The sequence below is a fragment of the Mustela nivalis genome, assembly GCF_964662115.1.
Source record: "Mustela nivalis genome assembly, chromosome: 8".
Classification (NCBI taxonomy): Eukaryota; Metazoa; Chordata; class Mammalia; order Carnivora; family Mustelidae; genus Mustela; species Mustela nivalis.
The window spans coordinates 79,446,094-79,467,329 of NC_139027.1; the positions used below are offsets into that span (position 1 = coordinate 79,446,094).

The 21,236-nt window shown below is 40.4% G+C and overlaps 1 protein-coding gene across 32 annotated transcripts in view; it reads right to left on the reverse strand.

Moving 5' to 3' along the window:
- Positions 1 to 4,688: 4,688 nt before the first annotated feature.
- Positions 4,689 to 21,236, reverse strand: part of AFF3 (ALF transcription elongation factor 3) — a 571,712-nt gene continuing 555,164 nt past the window's right edge. For all 32 annotated transcript variants that reach the window (XM_082747049.1, XM_082747043.1, XM_082747033.1 and 29 more), the window contains 6 exons: positions 21,077 to 21,213; positions 15,986 to 16,057; positions 14,073 to 14,166; positions 11,200 to 11,249; positions 10,815 to 11,038; positions 4,689 to 8,357 (listed from right to left, as the gene is read on the reverse strand). In XM_082747049.1, the coding sequence (XP_082603175.1) occupies positions 8,236 to 8,357; positions 10,815 to 11,038; positions 11,200 to 11,249; positions 14,073 to 14,166; positions 15,986 to 16,057; positions 21,077 to 21,213 (699 nt within the window). In that variant the 3' untranslated portion in view covers positions 4,689 to 8,235. The remainder of the gene's footprint in view (positions 8,358 to 10,814; positions 11,039 to 11,199; positions 11,250 to 14,072; positions 14,167 to 15,985; positions 16,058 to 21,076; positions 21,214 to 21,236) is intronic.

The window sequence follows — 21,236 nt, forward strand, 5'->3', positions numbered from 1 at the left end:
AAGAGCACATGGTTTCATCAGTAATAGTGTTGGTAATGTTGATGCTTAATAGACCATTACAACTACTTGAGTTAAAATAGTGGCCATCAACACAGATTCTGGACTTTCTCCAGGACCATATCCAAATGGCCTAACAAGAAGTCCCAAAGAAGTGTCACATGACGAAGATGAACTTAAGCTATTTTAATATTGAATGACTAGACACAAATGAAAATAGTATTCGACCTTATAAATACAGCACTTTAATCAATGCTATAATGGGTACATTTTTATAGCATAAATTACTGAACAGAATTGTCCTACTTAGAATCCTCTTCAATCCTCAGGGCACCTGAGTGGCTCAGTGGGTTAAGCCTCTGCCTTCAGCTCAGGACATGATCTCAGGGTTCTGGGGTCCTGGAATGGAGCCCCGCATCAGGCTCTCTGCTCAGCGGGGAGCCTGCTTCCCCCCCTCTCTCTGCCTCTCTGCCTACTTGTGGTCTCTGTCTGTCAAATAAATAAAGAAAATCTAAAAAAAAAAAAAAAAATCCTCTTCAATCCTGGCAACAATTGTGAGACCAATTCCTGGAAGAGGAGATGAAGGCCCTGTAATCGGTTTTTGTGGCTGCTAAAACTGGATCGGTGGAAAAGTCTTGTGGGATGTAAGTGGGTTCCCAAGTTGCTGACAGCTTTCCTGAGCCCGAAATGCAGAATTTGAAAAGGTGTCTGATGTGACACACTATGCAGGAATACTGAATTAGAGTTGCCAGGTCCATAAACATCCAAGATGATACAGTATACAACGGTGGAATTTTAAATCCCTGCTGCGATCCAGGGAAACTTACATAGGAGTGACTTTCAACTTGATCCCACAGAACTGTGGAGTCAGCAGGTATTTCTTATGTTGTAGTAGGAGTGTCTATTCCAGAACATCCTGCCTGAGAAAATGGGACATGCAAGAGTCTAGCTAGTGTATCAGCACCTCCTCATGCTAATAAAACCTATGTTGCCATTCTAGAATTTTTTTTTTATCTAAAAACTCAGAATTCACACTGGACAAGGTGTTATGCTTTTGTGGAAAGGGTGTTAGTGTCAATTTGGGCCTTAATGAGAATGGATCTTCAAGACCCTTTTGTACTGGAGAAAGGCTAGGGATTTTCCAGTGAGTATGAAAAGAAAGGACCCTTTAGAATGAGTATTTCATGATTATTTTGATGACATCAAAGCACTGATTTAGGGACACAAGGAAGTGCTGTGTCTAAATAATATAAATTCTAGATAAAAGCTCAAAACTTCAATCCAACATATAGGGCCTTGACCTCAGTGGTATGAAACATGCAGATTATTGGTCAGACTTCCAGTTTTTATTTTGACATCTGAGGCCGGCATGTACAAATTTCTAGGTGGGCAGCACAAAAATCTCTAAGTTCTTATATTGATTTTTCTCTCTCCTGGTACACTGATTAAGGTGTAGCCTGCAATTAAGTGATCATGTTGAGGTAACCTAACTCACTAGAGAAAACATCAATCTATTCTCTCAAGAGAGATCTCCTCTTTCCTGAAGCTTAGGACATACCCAAGTCCCTTAGGACAGATCTCCTTTCTCAGGGACAAATGTCCCAGAGCAGCTGTCCTTCTCCTGGCCCCAAACAAACAAACATACAAACATACCATCAAAGGCACAAGATCCACTCCTTGGAACTCAGCTTCAAAGGAAAGCCACGAGAGCAAGGAAAATGAGACTGTGCTGTGTTCTTTGGCTCTCCCAAAGATTTCTGAAGCATGGTGTTCAGAAGGCAAGTTACTTTCTCATGGAAGATAGCCCACTCCGGAAGCTTGGGCCCAGTGTTCCTTCTTCCTCTTTCCATCTGGAAAATCCTTGATTTCTTAGGTTCAGGACTAGATGAGAAAGGGGAGGGTGGAGCTGTACCAGCAGCTGGGGTACCTGGCAGACTTGCTTCTCCTGGCAAGGACAGACCCACCCCCCTTCATCCGGTCAGGGGTCTTAGAGCTCTGCCTAGAGGCAGGAGGACTCCAAGTGGTAACAATAAATGCTGAAGAATCTTATGGAGGGGGCTGTGGCTACCCCACTGCCATCCTTTTGGTCCTCTAGAACCTTATCAGGGGGGACAGAGTACCATGCTACACATCACACTCCTTTGTATCTTGGTGCCTGTAGATACAATAGAGTTCTGTTGTCTCCATTCTGACAACCATGCGTTACCCCTGCTGCATGTGACAGCTGGAGATCTCAAAACACTGGCCCAAATCTGTTGATCCTCACATTCTGAGGTCATGGGTATTCTGAGTTGCATTTCACACAGAGGAAATTGAAGTACGCAAAGGAGCTTTATTCAAGGATCAGGTGCAGCAGATAATGGAGAGGAAGGTTTGCATACCCCAGTTATTTTCCTGACTTCTCATCCCAACATCCATGAGTTCTCATACTGAGTCGTTTCCTTAAACCTCTGACTGCCTCTAATAACTGTTCTTCTAAAAAGTCAAGATACTAAACCTGACTCATAGAACTTAGAAGGGCAAAACCCCCAAAGGAGCAACAAAAGCAACCCAGTTCACAGAGAAGGACATTTTGGGTTGAGTCGGCAGTCCTGGGAACTACAGGGGATTAATAATCAGATTGCAGATTACTCAAAGGAAAGAGTTAATATTGTTACTTTACCACACAGGTAGGCCTCAGAGAGAGCCGGCAATGCTATGGAAGCATCTATCACTAAATCAGTATGTTATATGCTTAGAATTTTTGACATCTCAACTACATGGCCATACTTGAGGCTTTGTGATCTTTCATTTTGGAAGATGAAGGTAATAGAGAAGACTCAAAGAGTGTTCTTTAAGAAGTCATATACCTTTGGTTACTGTGGACAGAAAGCTGTTCAGTCAAGCAGTGCATATTTCTCAACGTTAAGTATGTTCTCTTTGCTCATGTGGACATCTAGAAATCAACAGATGATAAACACTGGGGGAAGAGTCAGTTTCGTCTTATGGAGAACTGAGGAAGGGCTGAAGAACAACACAGAAAGCAGAATATTGTGATTATTTTTATCACCAAACAGCACTGTTTGAAAATCCTATATACTGGTACTATTTTACATTGTCTTTGGATATAAATATTCTCTGATGGGCTTTTTCTATGTCAGAAATGAGTAGAAAACAAGTCCTTGATTCAATTCTTCAGGCCCCATCGTTACTTCCTGATGCTTAAAGACAAATGCTGATCCTTGTTTCGAGTTGCAATTAGTACTTCGAATTCATCCCTCAGATCAGGGTGTTTAAAACTGGCTCTAAGAGGCGGATTTTCAAAATAACACATAGGGATTTAATCCCCTGATTCCCATTACTGTGAGTAAGAGCTGTGAATCTAAGTGTCCTTTGGAGCCAGCTCAAAATTACCCCCTGGTGCCTCAGAATGCCAATTAAATCATAAAAGCCAAAACTGTGGTCAGATGTAATTAGTTTGAGAACAGAGTTTTGTAATTTTCCTCATGCCATACAAACTGACCCTTCTGATGACATATACAGAATAATTCAATTTGGACAAAGAGAACACAAATCTCACGTCTGAACATTTCTTGTTCTCTTTGCCAGGAAGCTGGGTTATTGAAAACTGTGCTTGGAGAATTGTCACAAATGCAGTTTATGTTGTTAACTTTTCTTTCTTTCATTAAAAAAGTTTCTTTCAAGACTCCGGTTGACCCAAATTTCATTGAAAATGTGTTACTTCTTAAAAATAGGATTCTGAATATAACAGACTTCAATGGCAGGCAAGCTGTATAAGAGAAAGACAGTTCTTGGAAGACTGTTGAGTGTATCTTAGCCCAAACCACTTCTGAAAACAGCATCAAGGTCACTGGAGCAAGCATGGCCAGGTCCTGTCCTGGCCATCTCTAGGATGAGGTGGTCTCCATGGTGGCCCCAAGCTAGGGTCCTGCTGCCTGACAAGAACATTTGAATCTAAGGCTACGGGCTGGGTAAGGTGTAGTAATTATTCTGTTTTTGTTGCTGTTTCTGCTTCTTTGGGAAGGAATGGACTGCAAAAGTTGTGAGAATAGTAAAAATAAGGTTAACAAAAAACCCTCCCACACATGGGGACAGATAGTGGCAAGCCGTTGTTCTAATATTTCCATCTTTGTTAGTTCAAAATTCTCTTCTTTGATTCAACCAAATATTTGCAAGCATTATTCCACCATGTTGGTTTGAGTTGAAAAAACATGGCACATATAACTTAGGGAATTAACTTGCGTCGTTAAGAGATGTTGAGTAAAACAGTGTCCCAATGTCCCAGGATTTCTGGTGGGACAAGCATCAGTGAACTCAAGTTTCCTATTCAGCATTTTCTGGGACACTGGGTTGTGTCCTTCTGCACATGTGTGTGTGCATATGTACGTTGGAAATGGGAAAGACAAGTAGTAAGCTGTAGTTATAATGAAGAAAACCATGCTTCTGTCTTGCCCTTGGAAAATATCAGACCTAGTAATGATAATCTATGGGAGCTGCATTTAAAAAATTCATGAAACAACAGGTTGTTCCTGAAGAGATTATGAACTGGGGACCCAAATACTTATTTGAATATATTTTGATCCAGTTTCCTTGAAAAATATTCACAGAGATTGGTGGACTTTTTTTTTTTTTTTTTTTTAACATACAACTCAGTTTTCTCTCATTTACAACATAAATCATTTAATGTAACATTTGCAACCTTAGAAAGGCAGACATATTTAATCCAGGTCAGTTTATAAATTCCAATTTCACATGGATTAAAAACTGCAGATAAATTAAGTCACAATAATATCCTGTACATGCATTAAGGCTGGTGACTGCTAAAGTCTCTTGGGTATCTACAAACAGGAAATCACACACAGATTACTGGGTCTGAAGAGTGTCTACATTATTAAAAAAATCTTGCTTTTTTCTTTTTGGTGATACAGATTTCAACAGTAACTCTGGAAAACTGTGAAAAATGTTATTTAAAAATATATATGTATATACTACTGCACAGTTTCAAAGATGTGATTCATAAATAATGTTGGCTGCACTGATTAATCTTGTAACAATTACTGCACTTCCAAGGTGATGTGAACACGCAGTGACTTATACTCAATGTTAGGCACTAGTAATATCCTTCAGGCATACTACAGTTTTATGTTAGCTGTATTGTACATATATATTTTTAAATGTATGCATTTATACAAACTGTGTATATTATGTATGGGATGTCAGAAATGTACATATCACTGTTATATAATACACACATCATTGTTTTACATACTAGGATAAGTTTTAGTGCAGAAAATCTCATTGCATTGCATTCCATGTGTTCAATCTAGTACACAATTTGTCAACTCTTCAGATTATTTTTCCAGTACATTCTTTAGATAGTGGGTCCGAGTTTCCATTTGCAATTTGAATGTTTCCAGAAATATGTGTTTTAACCAAGCCTTTATTTCCAGGCACAATCCTGCACATAAGTCTGATCTGTATAGAGAGCAGTAACAAATTCCAGATTTTGATCAGGAATGTATTTGGGTAACTTTCTTTCAAAGGTAACTCTAATATTGTGATAAAGGAAGGCATCCACTCAGGTCATGGAAGGATAAGGTCAGCTGAACTTGTGTTGAACTTCTGAGGAAATAATGTGTCTTCAAATAGAAAAAAATGATAACAGACATTATATGTTTAAATGGGAGAATCTCTAGAAGAATCTACATGAATAACTGTGAGCAGTGGTTGTCTTCGGGGGATGGGACATACTACTTTCTACTTTATACATTGCTGTCTTCGTTTGAATCTTTACAACTAGCATGTATTAGTTTTATAATCCAAAAACACAAGAAAGGTATCCCTACTTTGAACAAAGCTAAATAAAAGGAACAAGTTATGAATGACTTTCACAAACAACAACCAGAAGATGGTTCCTTACCAAAATCACATATGCCAAAGCAAACAAAAACTGCTGTCCTCACATGGTCTGTTGATGAGATCAAAGACAGGGAGGGACCTACATGTTCTGACCATTCCCAAAATAACCAGTTCCAAGTTTTGCTGGGAAACATGGGCCACCTAAGTGCTTAAAATGCTGTGGGCACAATCAGCCAGGGGCCACTGCTGTGTTTACCCTGGGGTTTTGTGGGTAAGCACATCATGGGGCTCCCGTAAGACCTGTGACTTTAAGGATGGGCAGGGCCAGAAAGCACCCCGGGGATACATGATGTGGACCCTGAGGTTCATCATCCCTTTACGTGAGAGTTTCAACTTTTCATCCGAATTCAGCAAGAGGAAGTAGAAATAAGCCTTGGTCCTCCAAAAAACAAAAAACAAAAAAATCCAAAATTTCCTAAATTAGACTCAAATTTCCAACATAGGAGGGGATCATGAACTCTGCCAACAACTAGTGAAAGGGATGTGAGGAACACCTCATATAAAAGTAAGATAGAAATATCGGTAATATTTCTAGCTTCTTCAGGGCTGAAGCCAAATACAAATTTTATAAATATTTCACTGGCTTCATTTCCCTTTGAACCCTTTACTTTTGATTCATTTAAGATCACCAAAGTTGCTCAATCATTTTGAATCAGTGCTTAGAATTACAGCAGTCTTATTTCCCACCTACAGGTCAGGTGACAAAAATATGACCATTATAACCAAACCAGTAAGAGCATCAGGGGGAGCATATATCACTATCTATTATAAATGTTTTGTGCCACCATCACCTTGGAAAACAGAGTGTTCCACATATGGCATGCACCTGTCTTTTTCAGACCATCCTGGTGCAATTCTGTCAAATGAGAGGCTTCAAGGACATTATTTTTGTTTTTAAGGATATGGCAAGGTCTATCCTCTTTTGTAGGAATTTTTCTTTTTACCAGTATTTTTTATATCCAACTATATTTAACAAAAAGACTAAATCTAGGGCACGATAAGAGACTATTAAAGTTTCAGACAAAAACTGTAAACAAGATGTCAAAAAACTAAAATGTAAACTTCATTTAAAAAAAAAAAAAAGAATCAAGGGCAATACATAAACATACCAGACACTCGGGATGGAAGCACGATGCTGTGGTCGCTGCTACCCCAAACAGATTAGCGGTCTTTGCAAAAATAACTTACCCTGCACAGTAAGCAGCTTGCTAATCAAAGCCTGAAACACAGTCCCCAGATTGAACTGCATTAAAGGACTGTGTTCTGCCTAAAGAGTGAGAGGATCAGTCTCGTGATAGCGAATGGTTCTCAGCCTGAGAAGCAGCTGAAACAGACTCCTAGTGAAGAGACATTCTAGGAAATGTCCTAATTTGGCCAAGAACATTTGTAAGAGCGCTATCACAGAGAGAAAAGACTTGAAAAATATTGGCTGATGAATGCCATGTGGCTCTGTGGCCACCGTGTCACAGTGGCAGGAAGAAACAACACATGTGCTGGGTGGGCTTGTCATGGCACATGCAGAAGCTTGCAACTCTTGACTGAGCTCCGAGCACAGCTGTCTTTTAGTATCGGTTAGCTTTCAAAGACACTGACTTTTTGCCAGATCCCAGTGCCATGTACATACGCTTTTGAGGGCAGGCCTGTGGGATTTGATCCATTTGCTCATGATGCCTTTAGGTGATAATAAGTTGGATGGAAGGGGTGGGGAATAGACAAAAGGCAAGGTATTTGGTCACATGCAATCTAGTAAACATCAGGCACAAAAATAACTGACTTCTTTTCATTATTCAATTACCCATAAATACACACAATTAAAAATTAATTGGGGGAATAGTATATTAATACTGAAAGTAATCAACAATGTAAGAACTAGGTTCATCTTAACTGGCAGTCAAGCTTTTGGTGTGCTGTCTTGCACCTGGTTAACTAACCCATGAGATTTTGGTTGAATGTTCTAGATGTCATGGTTTAGCTTTGAAACAGAAAGTGTGTGTGTGATTTTGTGTGCATGTGTGTGTGTAAGTGTATATTCTCTAATCAGAAACCTCTGCTCACTTTGCCTAGTTTGGGATTACGCAAACTAGACAAAGAAAACGTGTTCTCAAGAGCTGTGTATCTTACACACACACAGGCAGATTCTTCAACACCCACACACACGTACCAACACACATGCCCTGGGAAAAGACCATTGTTTGATGCTGAGGAAATATTCACCGCAGTTTGGGAAATGCTGTGGCCGGGGACTTCAGTAGCACAGTGTCCAGACACATGGAGCCGTCTGTGGAGACGCAATCACAATCCAGCTCATGGGCAAGGTCCCTATGAGAGGTGAGTGCTGTTCCGCAGCCAGTGTAGGCCCTGCTGAGAGTACTGGACCAGATGTTCCATGCTGCTGTGCAGGGTGACAGGCCCCATGAGCAAATCCAGGTCATTGAAGAATTCTAGGGGATACAGAGAGTTGTTTGAGTGACACACAGGCTAATAAGTGTGCTCCCCTGGGAGACCCGGGTGACTTAAGAAAAAAAAATTCCGTTTCTCGTCTTTATAGAAATCAAGGATTCTCTATTCCATCATGCAACTTGAGCATTCAATGGAACAGAATCCACAGGTGGAGAACTCATTATATATCCAAAGGATTCTATTGTCCATTTCTCATTTAAATGAATAACAATTACTGAGCCAAAGAGCAAAGAAAATTTACTTCCTCAGACTGCATTGTCTGTGTGCATGAACGCTTCCTACCTTGGATGGGGGTTGTGGCTCTGTTGCCCCTTATATTGGGCTCAACTGTAGTATGTGCTGAACCCCTGGAGTGAGTCCAAGGGAGGAGGCTCTAGGCCCCTGGAGGCAAATCAGAGAAGGGTTCTGAAAAATCCTCCTGAAGTCACATTTTAGTCCTGAGACAGTCTCTAGGTTTGTCCTTTCATTCAATATTTATTAGGTGCCAAGGCACTGTTCTAGGCACAGGAGGGCAGAGGTAGGGGAGTATACCATGGGGAATAATGTGTAGGCTCTCAGATCTCCCAGAGATCCCAGTGTAGTGGCTAATACAGACAAATTCGTATGGCTCTCATGCTGTCATAACTGGATCACCGAACAACACCTTGAGGGTAAGTATCTGGGAGAAGTTTTTCAGAGGTGCTCATATACATGCTGAATGAAGTCCTGCTGGTGAAGGCAAGGGAGAGGTTAGAGAGGACCCTCAGGTGGCTGGGAGGATAGCTAAAGCAGGAATCCAGGAGCAGAAGAGGGGAGGAGGAGTGAATCTGGGAAGCAATGCCGACTTTGCACTGGACGTGCAGTACTGAGCCCTCTGGTAGGAGACATCTAGTAGACAGCTGGCAGTGCCATCTGGAGCATGGCCCGCTCAGGGTCTTCCAAACTGGCCATGTCAATTTTGTCCTGTCCCTTCTGTTTTGTTCACCTGTGATGCCCATCCCACTCCATAATCAGCCACAAAACTATTTGTTTTTCAAAATCCTGTCCCACACCAGTTCCTCTAACAAGCCTTTCTTGGTGGCCTCAGTCCCCTGGCATTGACCTCCCTTGGCATTCCCATTAGATTTTCATGGGGCACCATGAAAATGCATTCTGGGATGCGTGTTATATACTATCCAGTTTTATTACCAATTTCATGTACTCAGGACCCATCTGCTTATCTGTGCCATTAATTCCTCATCTCAATGTGGACATTCTGATCTTGTTCTCAGAAGCTTATGATATCATCTGAACAAAATTCACATTTCATGACTTCAAAGTAAGGTCAGATTTGCACTCTCACCTGCTGCTGGAGGGAGAGTAGTAAATTGGTATAATCTTTTGGGAGAAAGTTTATAATATATGTCAAGATATATAATAATATGTATCTTAAAGGAATCTATTATACCTGTTGACACCCAAATTCTCCCTCTGATGAAAATAATCAGAATATGGACAATGATTTATGTGAAGATATTTATCATGACACGATTTGTAATAGTATAAAAAATTGGAAGTGACATAAATTTCCAACAAGAAGGGGGCAGTTTTGAGAAATCATGATACTTTATGACTATATAAGCACTATTATGACAGTTTTCTAGAACCACCATCATAGATGTTTTTGAAGAAGTGAATGACATGGGAAAATGCCTGATATATTGTTAAATGGAAACAGGATGCATATGGACTGCAATCTTACTTTGGTAAGATTGTGTGTATTTGGAGAAGCCTAGAAGAAACTACAGTAGAATGTTAAGAGTAATTATTTCTTGGTGATAAGATTACTGATAATTATAAAATATTTTTCTCTGTAGTTTTTCACATTTTACACATTTAGCCACAGTAGACATGTGTTTGTCTTATAATCTGTGAAAAGAGAAACCTTATTTAAAGAGAAATAGAGCTTATTGCTACCTAGAAAACACTCCCTTTTCAGTGGTAAGTGGTAGGTTCCTATCACGTAAGTAGCTAGGAACATTCGTCCTCATTAATTAATCAGTTCATTCATTCAATGTTCCAGCTCCCCAGCTATGTTCTAGGTACTGTGGAGGTGCTGGGAACACTAAACTGAATAGAAGATTACCCCTACCTTCAATGAGCTCACCATCTCAAGGGAAAATCACGCACGCGTGCGCACGTGTGTGTGTATCCATACAGGTGTCTACATCATTTCTATGTACCTGCATCGTGACTATCTCTACCTCCATCTCTAATCTCCCACAGTCAACATTAAGGTTGGTCAAGGCACAGGAGGCTGTGAATGAGGGGGAGAGGTCAGGCAAAGTTTTACATAGTAAGTGACAACTCTTATTACGTCTTCTCGGGTGAATGATGAAAACTTGCTTGATGATGTCCAGCATCAGGCTGGCTCACCGAGATGTGATGGAAACACACACACACTCCCTGGAGGTACACACCTCTGTTCTCCTTGGCCAGGTTGTCTGCCATCTCCCAGTAGTCATAGCTGTGGAGAATGCTGTTGGTGATGCTGACATGATTGGCTGCCATCTGGTGGATGCGCTGTGGGATGCTGACGATGGTTGAAGGGGACAGGGCATTGGCATTGGAGAGGCTCCCCTGAGATCCCACGGAGCTGGTCGGGGAGGGGTTGGGAGACATAGGGGATGGGGTTCCAGTGCTCCTGGAAGATGAGAGTGTAGAAAAACACAAGAGTGTGGAGGTTGGTACTGGGTGAGGTAGAACAGCCCTTCCCCATCCCCCACTACTGTAAGCAAAGCAACACATGGCCCAGTATCATGCCGTGTCTCATTTATCACCTTTACTTTGGAGAAATGCACTTACTTTCCACTGGCCCCCCATGGAGATGGGGCTTGGGCAGCTTTAGATGAATTCTGCAGGAAAATAAAAACGTTGACAGTGAGTCCATCTGTTTAAGTTTAAACAGCTGATAGTAACATGTTCTTAGGTGACCGCTGAGAGAAGTAATGGCAAAGACTGCAGATAAAATGAAGACTCAGAGAAACTGAATCTGGGAAGTTAAAATTACTAGGCTACTGTTTTTTTTTTTTTTTTTTTTTTTTTCTGGAAGCTAGTGGGGGGTAGGTGCATGGCCTGCTGGATTTCACAGTGGGCTATAATGGAGAATTTACTCCACAGCCTGGGTTTTCATGCACCAAATTCTATGTACCAAATTAAATAATAATCCTGAGGGTCTGTTGAATCCTAAGCCAGCCTAAATTTTTTCAACTAGCTTAATTTTCCTTAAAAGGAAAAAACCAGCAGGAGTACCCCCCATACCTACCACACCATTGAGAACACCTTATATTTAAATGTAGGGCATATCTACAGAAACCACTGACATACATTTAATGCCTGAAAATATATGAGACACCAAATTCTATTGTTTTGACTTATGAAGCTTAAAATTATTTCTCTTGAAGGAAATTGCTATTGAATTTTTCTAAAAGAAAGATTAAAATATATGTCCTTAACAGAGTATTCAAAAACTGATTAATCTGAATATTTTGATTTAGGATGTTGTGTTACATGAACTGGTTGTCTGCATCACGCATTGAAAGGAAGTTCTGCCTGTGGCAAGGAAAGTCGCTAAATGTACAGACAGATTTCCCCTCTGAAAGCCTGATAATGCGTTCTTGCACGTAATTTTAAGGAACTAGTAAAAAAAAAGAATGGTCTTTATGATACTGATGTGAATTTTCTAAAACAGCCTGAGCGTGGTTCCCCAGAGACAAGGTGTTTCTTTTGGTTAAAAAGGACTCTAGGAAGTGGTGAGTGATTTTTAGTTTTTAGTGGAGGTGTTACCAAAATGGTAAGAAATGGCCTAACAGGTTGCAATTGGGCAATTGCCCTCAGGCCTCTTCTATTACCAGGAAGCCCTGTGACTGTAAAAACATATGCAAGAACCAAGTCTTTTTTTTCAGAGGCAGCTCAGTATTGATAAAATACAGTCTTTATGGACAAATTATCATCGCCGCCTGAAGCTTTCATAATCCCTGAACTTTTTTTTTTTTTTTTAAGATTTCTTCCCTCCCTTCCTTCCTTCCCTTCCACCCTCTACCTCTCCCCCCTGACCCCCTCTTTTCTTTCAAGAGCAAGGGAAGAGGGAGAGAGAGAAGCCTAAGCAGTCTCCATGCCAAGCACAGAGCCTGAGGCAGGGCCCAAAACCACAACACTGAGATCATGACCTGAGCTGAAATCAAGAGTTAGACTCTCAACTGACTGAGCCACCCAGGCACTCCTATAATCTCTGAACATTAAGTACCATTTAAATGGCTTTTAATTAAGGATAAATACTAATAACCTCTGGAGGGGAAACCCAGATGTTTATGTTGTGTTCTTTGCCCATTCTGTACATATTCATGAATGGCATTCATACGTGCTAAGAAATTTTTGTATCCCTTAAAAGTTCTGTTGTTAGCTCTGTGGCTTGCAGAGTTCAGATTCCTTTTTTATTCAAGCATTAAAAAAAAAAAACTCTAATAATGCTCTTCAGTATTAGCTCTTAGGTTCTGACATTTTGGAAACAACCTCTCTTGGCCTTAGGCCCCCAAAGTAAAGGAATAGGCTTTGTGTCTGTTCTTGTCATTATGACACAGAACGGTCAATGTGTCAAAACAGTTCTCTCCTTGCATTAGCACCTGGTTACTCTACATGCTTGACCAGGAAGCCAGTGGCATGCTGGACACGGCCCGTGGAAACTCCAACACAGCCTGGTCAACAGAGGTGATCTCTAAGAAGTGGAGGTTGGGCAGTAAATTAAAGGAACTAAATGATGGTGTATATCTGACAAATGGTTCTTTTTTTTTTTTTTTAAAGATTTTATTTATTATTTTTTTTATTTATTTGTCAGAGAGAGAGCGAGCGAGAGCGAGCATAGGCAGACAGAGTGGAAGGCAGAGTCAGAGGGAGAAGCAGGCTCCCTGCGGAGCAAGGAGCCCGATGTGGGACTTGATCCCAGGACGCTGGGACCATGACCTGAGCCGAAGGCAGCTGCTTAACCAACTGAGCCACCCAGGCGTCCCCTGACAAATGGTTCTTAGAGGTGGAAGTGGTATACATTTCTTGTTTCTGAAGATAAATGGACAGCAAGGAGACCGAGAAATTTCAAATGAATTATAACTTCATGTCCATTTCACAAGTACAGCAGATAAGATTTTTTTTTTTTCATTCCCCCAGTGAAAATGATTTCATTTTCTGAGATAGGTAGAAGTTAGCCTGGTTTCCAATTCTACCCTTATATTTACCCACTGCCATTGTCCTAGTGCCTCTGTATTCCATTGAGCCATTTCTTGTCATTTAAAACAACACCCTTACTAAAAATTAAATGAGCTACTGGAGGGAGCTATGAGGAAGTTCTAAGTAGTTACTTCCGAGAGGAAGAAGCTGTAAACGAACATGAGGAATTTGTTAGCTATGAAGAGGAGTTTCCTAGGACACTGGAGTGGGTAATTGGATCTTCTTTCTCTTGAGACTGTGAAAGTACTTGGACACAAAGCAAGGGCATAAATTAGGCTGACAAGGTCATTTTCTGGGACTTGAACACCGTGAATACATCATAAAGGGGGTTACTGTTGATATCTGAGGGGTCCTGTATGCCCCCCAAAGCCAGGGATTCTACTAGGCTCCTCAAAAATGTCCTTGACCGGGAGACCACTGGGCACAAGCAACAATGCTGCCCACTAGTCAGACAATACCTTGAAATAGTCGATAAGTGCTTTTGAATACTTCACAGCGTGGTCCCTTTTGAGCCGAAACATCCGCCAGTACAGGAGAGCCAGGCAGCGGTAACTGAGGCGGAAAGAGAGAAATGGGTGCTGGGAGCATGAGTGTGTCCTCTGCCAACAAGACTTAAACAAAAACTCTTGTTGTTCGAAGGCACCCCATATTTATTTCACGATTATGTGTACGAAATATTATTATACTTATGTTTATGTCTGCTAAGTATCTGACCTTCCTTGTGTTCAAAAGATCTAATTCAAAATTCTAAGGAGTACACCATAAATACATTTACACTAGATCCTAGCTTTATTGCTTCTTTCTTGGTGCTAAGGGACAGGCCATTTTCTTCTGCCACTAGAGGGCAGTCTCTCTCCATGGGAGGAGTGAGGGAGTGCTAACACACAGCTCTTACCATGGCTGGGTGAGTCTCTGGCCGGAGCCACCTTCCTTTTTGACTGTCCACTGGTGCCCAGGACCTCAGCAGTGTTGGCTTAGCTGAAAGAATAGCTCTTTACCTGTTTGTATTCCCTTCACTTTTAAACTACTTTACTGGACTAGAAGTAGTTCAAATAAAATAACAGGTACAAATGTCTTATAAGCAGAAAGAATTCAATGCTGAGAGTAGTTATTATTTTATTGTTTTATATTTATTATTTACATATTAGTATTCTATCTTATATAATATGAAGTATTATTAATCATTATTAATTTGTTAATCCTAGTATTGAACTTTGAAAAGAACGCAGAAAGCCTTTCCTGAGACATACCCTCCTTTCCTTGGAGCTTTTCACTCATAATTATTTGCTAACTCAGATCTGGTGCTGACATGCTGTAATGCCAACATATCACAAATAACTTTCTAGTCTCTTCTGAGCACATCAGATTGCAGATGATGGAAAACTACCCGAGGACACTCTCTTCTGTGTATGTTGATGTTACATTCCTTGACACTTGATTCTCCGCCTTGTAGATTAGGTTCTAGAGTAGAGTGAATCACCATAGAGCAAAGAATGTTGGATTTCTACAGGTAGGTGTCCTGTGATTTGGGAGAGTGGGATGAGGTATCCCAAGGAAATGTAATGGGGAAAACTATTATCCTCACATAATTAGTACCACTGTAATCATTACAGATATATAAAAGATCTATTACATATTGGGACAGTTTAAAAGAAATTCTTCTATTATTACAGTGTAATGAACTTGTTCCTTAGACTGATGTGTTGAGAACTTCAGCCCATCATCTTGATTCAGTCATACTAATCCCACATGTACATAGACAAATGGGTTATTTTGATTGTGTCTAAAGTGTTAAACAAGAAAAATGACACTTGGCACAATTCACATTCAAATTATTAAAGCACAGACCTACCTGATTTTAAAGTTGGGTGTGCATACCCACACATGGATAGGTACGTGCATGTGTGCAATGTGCACACAGGCACACACAGAGTAACAATTATTCTTGTGTAATGGACCTGTTGATTCTCAATCACTGTGAATTCAGATCATGCATGGTATAGCAACAAGAAACAGTGAGGACTCTCCCTGGTCACCATTAGAACTGCATTTGGTTTTGCATGTCAGAAGACACTAGAAAAACGTAAGCCTTTCAGCACCTGGTTACCAATGAACATATACAAGGCTGAGAAAGGTGTTTTTTTTTTTTTTTTTAAAGATTTTATTTATTTATTTGACAGAGAGAGATCACAAGTAGGCAGAGAGGCAGGCAGAGAGAGGAGGAAGCAGGTTCCCCGCCGAGCAGAGAGCCCGACACGGGACTCGATCCCAGGACCCTGAGATCATGACCCGAGCCGAAGGCAGCGGCTTAACCCACTGAGCCACCCAGGCGCCCCGAGAAAGGTATTTTAAGCTGATATTATGCACTCACCATAATGCAGCCAATTGTTTGTCCTCTGGTGTTGCATTGGGGCCTGAATGGGTTTTTAGTCTCATAGCATACCTAGGGGGAAAAAACCAACAACAACAAAAGAAATTTTAAAGAAGCTTTCTCATTAATAATAAAACATCTTTTATGACTGAAGTTCTCTTTGCCCAATACTTAGTTTTTCATAGTACTTGCTGTTAATTCTTTCTCTCTCTCTTCTCTTTCTCTCTTCCTCCCTTCCTTCTTCCCTCCCTCCCTCCCTTCCTGCCTTCTCTAAAGAGGGAGGGGGGAGGGGAGAGGAAAGAGAGAATCTCAAGCAGATTCCCTGCTGAGCATGGAGCCCGACATGGGGCATGATCTCAGGACCCTGAGATCAGGCACCCAACCAACTGGGCCACCCAGGTGCCCCATCTGTTAATTCTTTCTTAAAAGCTAGCTGAAGTAGCCCCATTTTCCCCGAAGCATGACACTACTATGACAACTAGAACAAAATAACTTTTAGGACCATCTAGACAGTTTCTGTTCCTCAACAATACAAGTCCAAATGCTACAGATAGTTGAGAGTAATACAAGATGAGTCAAGGTGACACATCCATTTTTACTAATTTAGACTTATGGCTGAGTGGTTGACAAGATGGAGTGAAGTTCAATCCTTCTAAACCAATATCCAGAAAAATGTTCACTCCCTGTACTCAGATGAATGCTTGGATTTACGCCTCTTTCATTATTCAGGAACTCTTACTTTGATGGCTGCGTAAGTGTCCCATGTGCACAACTAGTGGCATTTATGCACTTTACGTAATCCCTCTTATTTCTCTAAACCAAGGGGACTATGGTCATCCCATTCTCCCAATAATATACCAAGTTACTTGCAGATTTTTTGAGAGAGCTGAGACAGTAGGTGAATGGTCAGAAAGTTCTGGGTTCAAATCGGAATTTAGCCTCAATTTCCCTACCAATAAAATAAGACTAATATTGCTGATCACATAGCACTGTTGAAAGGATGTATGGGTAGAGTTCACTGTAAATACTTAAGAAATGTTACTGTTATTATACTAGCTCCCCACCATGCAGATTTGTAAGGTCTCTGACTATATCTCTGTGCACAGTTTTCCTAGTAGTTGCTCTGGTTTCTTACAAATGCATATGTGCCTTACTGAAATTCACTGGTGTTAACATGTTCCACTTGGAGTGAAGAGTGGAGAATTTATTTCCTTTTAGGTCCCTTTACTTTACTCCCTTTTAAATAATGTTATCTTGAATATCAGCTGGTGGTATAATTTTTCTTTTCATCACTGAATAGGATTTGTAAAACTCATGAGGAGGATAGTTTATGACATGAATCCTTATCTCTGTTCTTCTGTTGTTCTTTTTCCTTTCTGATGCTTCAAGATTCCTTCATTTGTCATCTCCTTTCTGTTTGAGGAACTTCCTTTAGTCAATCTTCATAGGTTAAAAACAAGTATTTTGTTTTTCTTAGTTGGAGAATATTTTTATTTCCTCTTCATCCCTGTATAATGAAGTTGCATTAAATCTAAAATTCACAGGTTGAGGGTTTTTTTCTTTCAGCACTTGAAAAATGTCATGCCACTCTCTTCTTTCCTCCGTGGTTTCAGATGAGAAGTCTGCTGTCATATGAACTGATGCTCCCCTACAGGTTATGTGTCATTTCTCTCCTGTTATCTTCAGGATTTTTTGGTTTTTGTTTTTAGTTTTCAGAAACATTGTTATGATGTGTCTTGGCATGCATTTTTTTGTTTTGTCCTACTTGGGTTTTTTCTCAGCTTCTTATAACTGTAGGTTTATGTCTTTTGCCAAACTTGGCAAGTTTCAGCCATTACTTCTTCAAATACTCTTTGAGTCCCACTTGCTTCCTCTCCTGAGACTACAATGATACACACGTTGGATCTTTTGTCCCTGTGCTTGAGGATCTATCCATTTTTTCTTTCAGTTTCTTTTCTTTTTGTTGTGCATGTTGGGTAAATTCTATTTTCTGTTCTCAGGATTGCTAATTCTATCCTCTGTTGTTTTGTTGAGAAAGGTCTTCAAAAAGCTGTGACTGCCAGTTGACCTGGACCCTGTGAGCTGGTCCCAGGTCACTGGAGGCTCTTCACCTCCTCCCTTGTCCTTGAAATGTGGGTTCTACTTCCTTTTCTGCTCCCAGAGGCTGCTGCAAGGATACACCTTGAGATAGTGATATGGCGTGGAGAATATCTGCACAGGGTATTGGCTGAACCCATTTAAGGCCTCTATATAAACTTTAAGATCTGGTGCGCAGGTGCAGGGATCCATTCATCTTCTGGCCACCCGAGTAAGTTCTCTTTGCTTATTTAACCTGCCACCCACCAAACTGGAGTGGTCTGCCCCTTTCCCCCTGTGTCTCCCCACTCCCAATGTATAGGAGGAATATTCAGATTACATATGGGAAGCTCTTGAAAGGGTTATACACCAACACATCTCCACTCTACTACTGAGCCCATCCAGTGAGATTTTTGTTTCTCCTATCTTTTTCATTTCTGCAATTTATGTTTAGTTCTTTTAAAAAAATAACATATTTCTTTGCTGAGATTTTTGATTTTTTGTTTCTTTCAAGAGAATTTATCATTGTTTGTTGAAGCATTTTTATGATGGCTGCTTTAAAATCCCTGTCAGATAATTCCAGTGTCTGATTCTTCTTGGTGATTGGTGTCAAATGGCTATCTTTTCTCATTCCAGTTGTCATTTCTTGTTTCTTGGTATGATGAGTGAGCTTCTGTTGTAACTTGGACATTTGGCTCTTATGTTAGGAGACCCTGGATCCTATCTAAATCTTCTCTTTTAAAAGGAAGTCACACTGTTTAGGTTTAGCAGGTAGGTCTGGCCTACTTCTGGGCTGTAGTTCCTATTACAATTTAATTTTCAGAGTTTTTGTGGTGCCATTTTGATTTGTGGTGCTTGGTATCTCTTGGGGAGAAAGGAATTCTCCACCTCTGGGGACAAAGAGGGTACCCTGAGCTGGACAGTTGTGAGGAGATCTCCCTTCCCAGTGCTCCCAGCTCCCGGTGTTTCTCAGTGTGGGAGAAGAATCTTAAGCCTGGTTGGCAACATGCAGATTTAAGGTGGTGAATTAATGTTATTTTCCAACTCAGATAAGAAAAATTTCTTTGTCTTAGTTTTCTAAGTGGTTTAAGGGATTCTATTCAGTCTGAGTTATCTAGAAGATAGATTATATTCTCCAACATGCAATGACACGTGCATCAGTGAACACACCAGAGTCCTAACCCTGGTGTGGAGCAAGTGTAGCACATCACACCTCCAGGTGTATTTGACTGACATCAGGCTTTATTGTTGTTTGCATTTGCTTATTTTTTAAAATTTGAATGCCTTAAAGGGGGTCATGCACACTCCAGTTCACCATAGGCCCTCCGACTTATTTGTTCATTCAAATATTTATTGAGCACATACTACATTGCAGGAACTGTTCCAGGGATTAGGGATATATCAACAAACAAACCAGAACACCCCCTCCCAATTCCCTGTGTTGGAGGCACTTGCATACTTGCATTCTAGGGCACCTTACTTCTTTGTGCCCATCCAGTGTCACCATTTTCTTACGTGCTTGTGGATATGAGTTTGTGCCTTACTCTGAGGAAGCAATGGAAGAATCTAGGATCTCTTAGAGTAATTTTAAGTATTTTACTATGGTGATTTCTTGCCTTCAATGACAAAAAGAGCATGCCATTTAAGAAAATAGAATGAAGAATAAATGAAACAAGATGGGATTGGGAGGGAGACAAACCATAAGTGACTCTTAATCTCACAAAACAAACTGAGGGTTGCTGGGGGGAGGGGGGTTGGGAGAAGGGGGGTGGGGTTATGGACATTGGGGAGGGTATGTGCTTTGGTGAGTGCTCTGAAGTGTGTAAACCTGGCGATTCACACAGACCTATACCCCTGGGGATAAAAATATATTATATGTTTATAAAAAATTAAAAATTTTAAAAAAAGAAAATAGAATGAGGAAATCACCAATACATTGATATAGTAGAAATATTTTAATAAGAAAAGTGACTGAACAGTGTTGACTTTCAAAACATTAAAAAATTTTTAAAAAACATTATTAAGAGGTATTTTATGAAGATGACGTGTACTCTGATACTGAGATGACAGTTTCAAAGGTTGGAAACTACTTACTGAAGGAAAGTGGTATACAATACCAACTTGCATCTTTGGGCCAATGCAGATCAAAAAGGTTATGACCTAAGATGGCTAGAAATCTTTCATCTGGAGTGACAGAGTAAATACCTAATCTTAGGTTGCAAAGAATTCCAGAATTAGAAAAGTCTCTTAAAGTTAGTTTTGGAGAAGAATAGTTTTACCTGTGGGTATTAAATATTATCCAAGCAGTTGAATTAACTAGAGACATAAACTGTATGACAAAGTTCTCAGTATGGTTCATGGATGAGATTTCCTTAAGGGTTCCTTAAAAACACATTAAAGATGTACATTTCTGGGTCTCCATGATGGAAGACAAGAGTCTCCCAACCAATCCCTTGATGTGCCCATGTTAGAACCCTGCTTCTGTTCACATTACATGTCTCACTGCAGGTGAGGGATGGTGTTCCTATTCAGGTCTAAGACCAAAACATCAGTATCCTCTGAGACAGCATATCACTGGAAAGATTTCCTTTCCTAAAATACCCCTGAATCTTTTCTCTCATTAAATACTCCTGAATCATTTACTGATAAAGTTAGGATTTTTATGATACTAACCTGAATCAGACCTTTTTTTTTTTTTTAAAGACAGTATAAAGGTGAAATCAGTTCAAAATCTGCCACTCCCACCTGGGTGAGGTAGGCATGTCACATCTCACTTGGATTCAGCTTTCTTTCTGTAGCAATCGAGGGTTAGAAGAGCTCTCCTACTCACTCACAAAGAAAGCAAAGGAAGCAGGGTGTGTTAAAGTGCCTTGCAAAATCTTACATTCCTCTTTGTGAGGATGAACCTTAGTTCTTGGTAGCTGATAGTGAAGGCTGGGATTCTTTTCTCTGTTTTCAGAGAACTGACGTACATTCCTTACCCCCTCCACTTCCCCAACAAGACAAAGTGCTTACCTGATGAGCTCTACTGTTTCCGAATACATTGTATAAGGAGATTTGGACTCCATCGGGCCTTGTTCCATTGCGTTTCCACACTCAATAAATGACAAAGCTGCTTCAGCATAGTTCAAAGCCTTCCCAAACTTTTCCACCTGATCAACAGAGTTAATAGAGT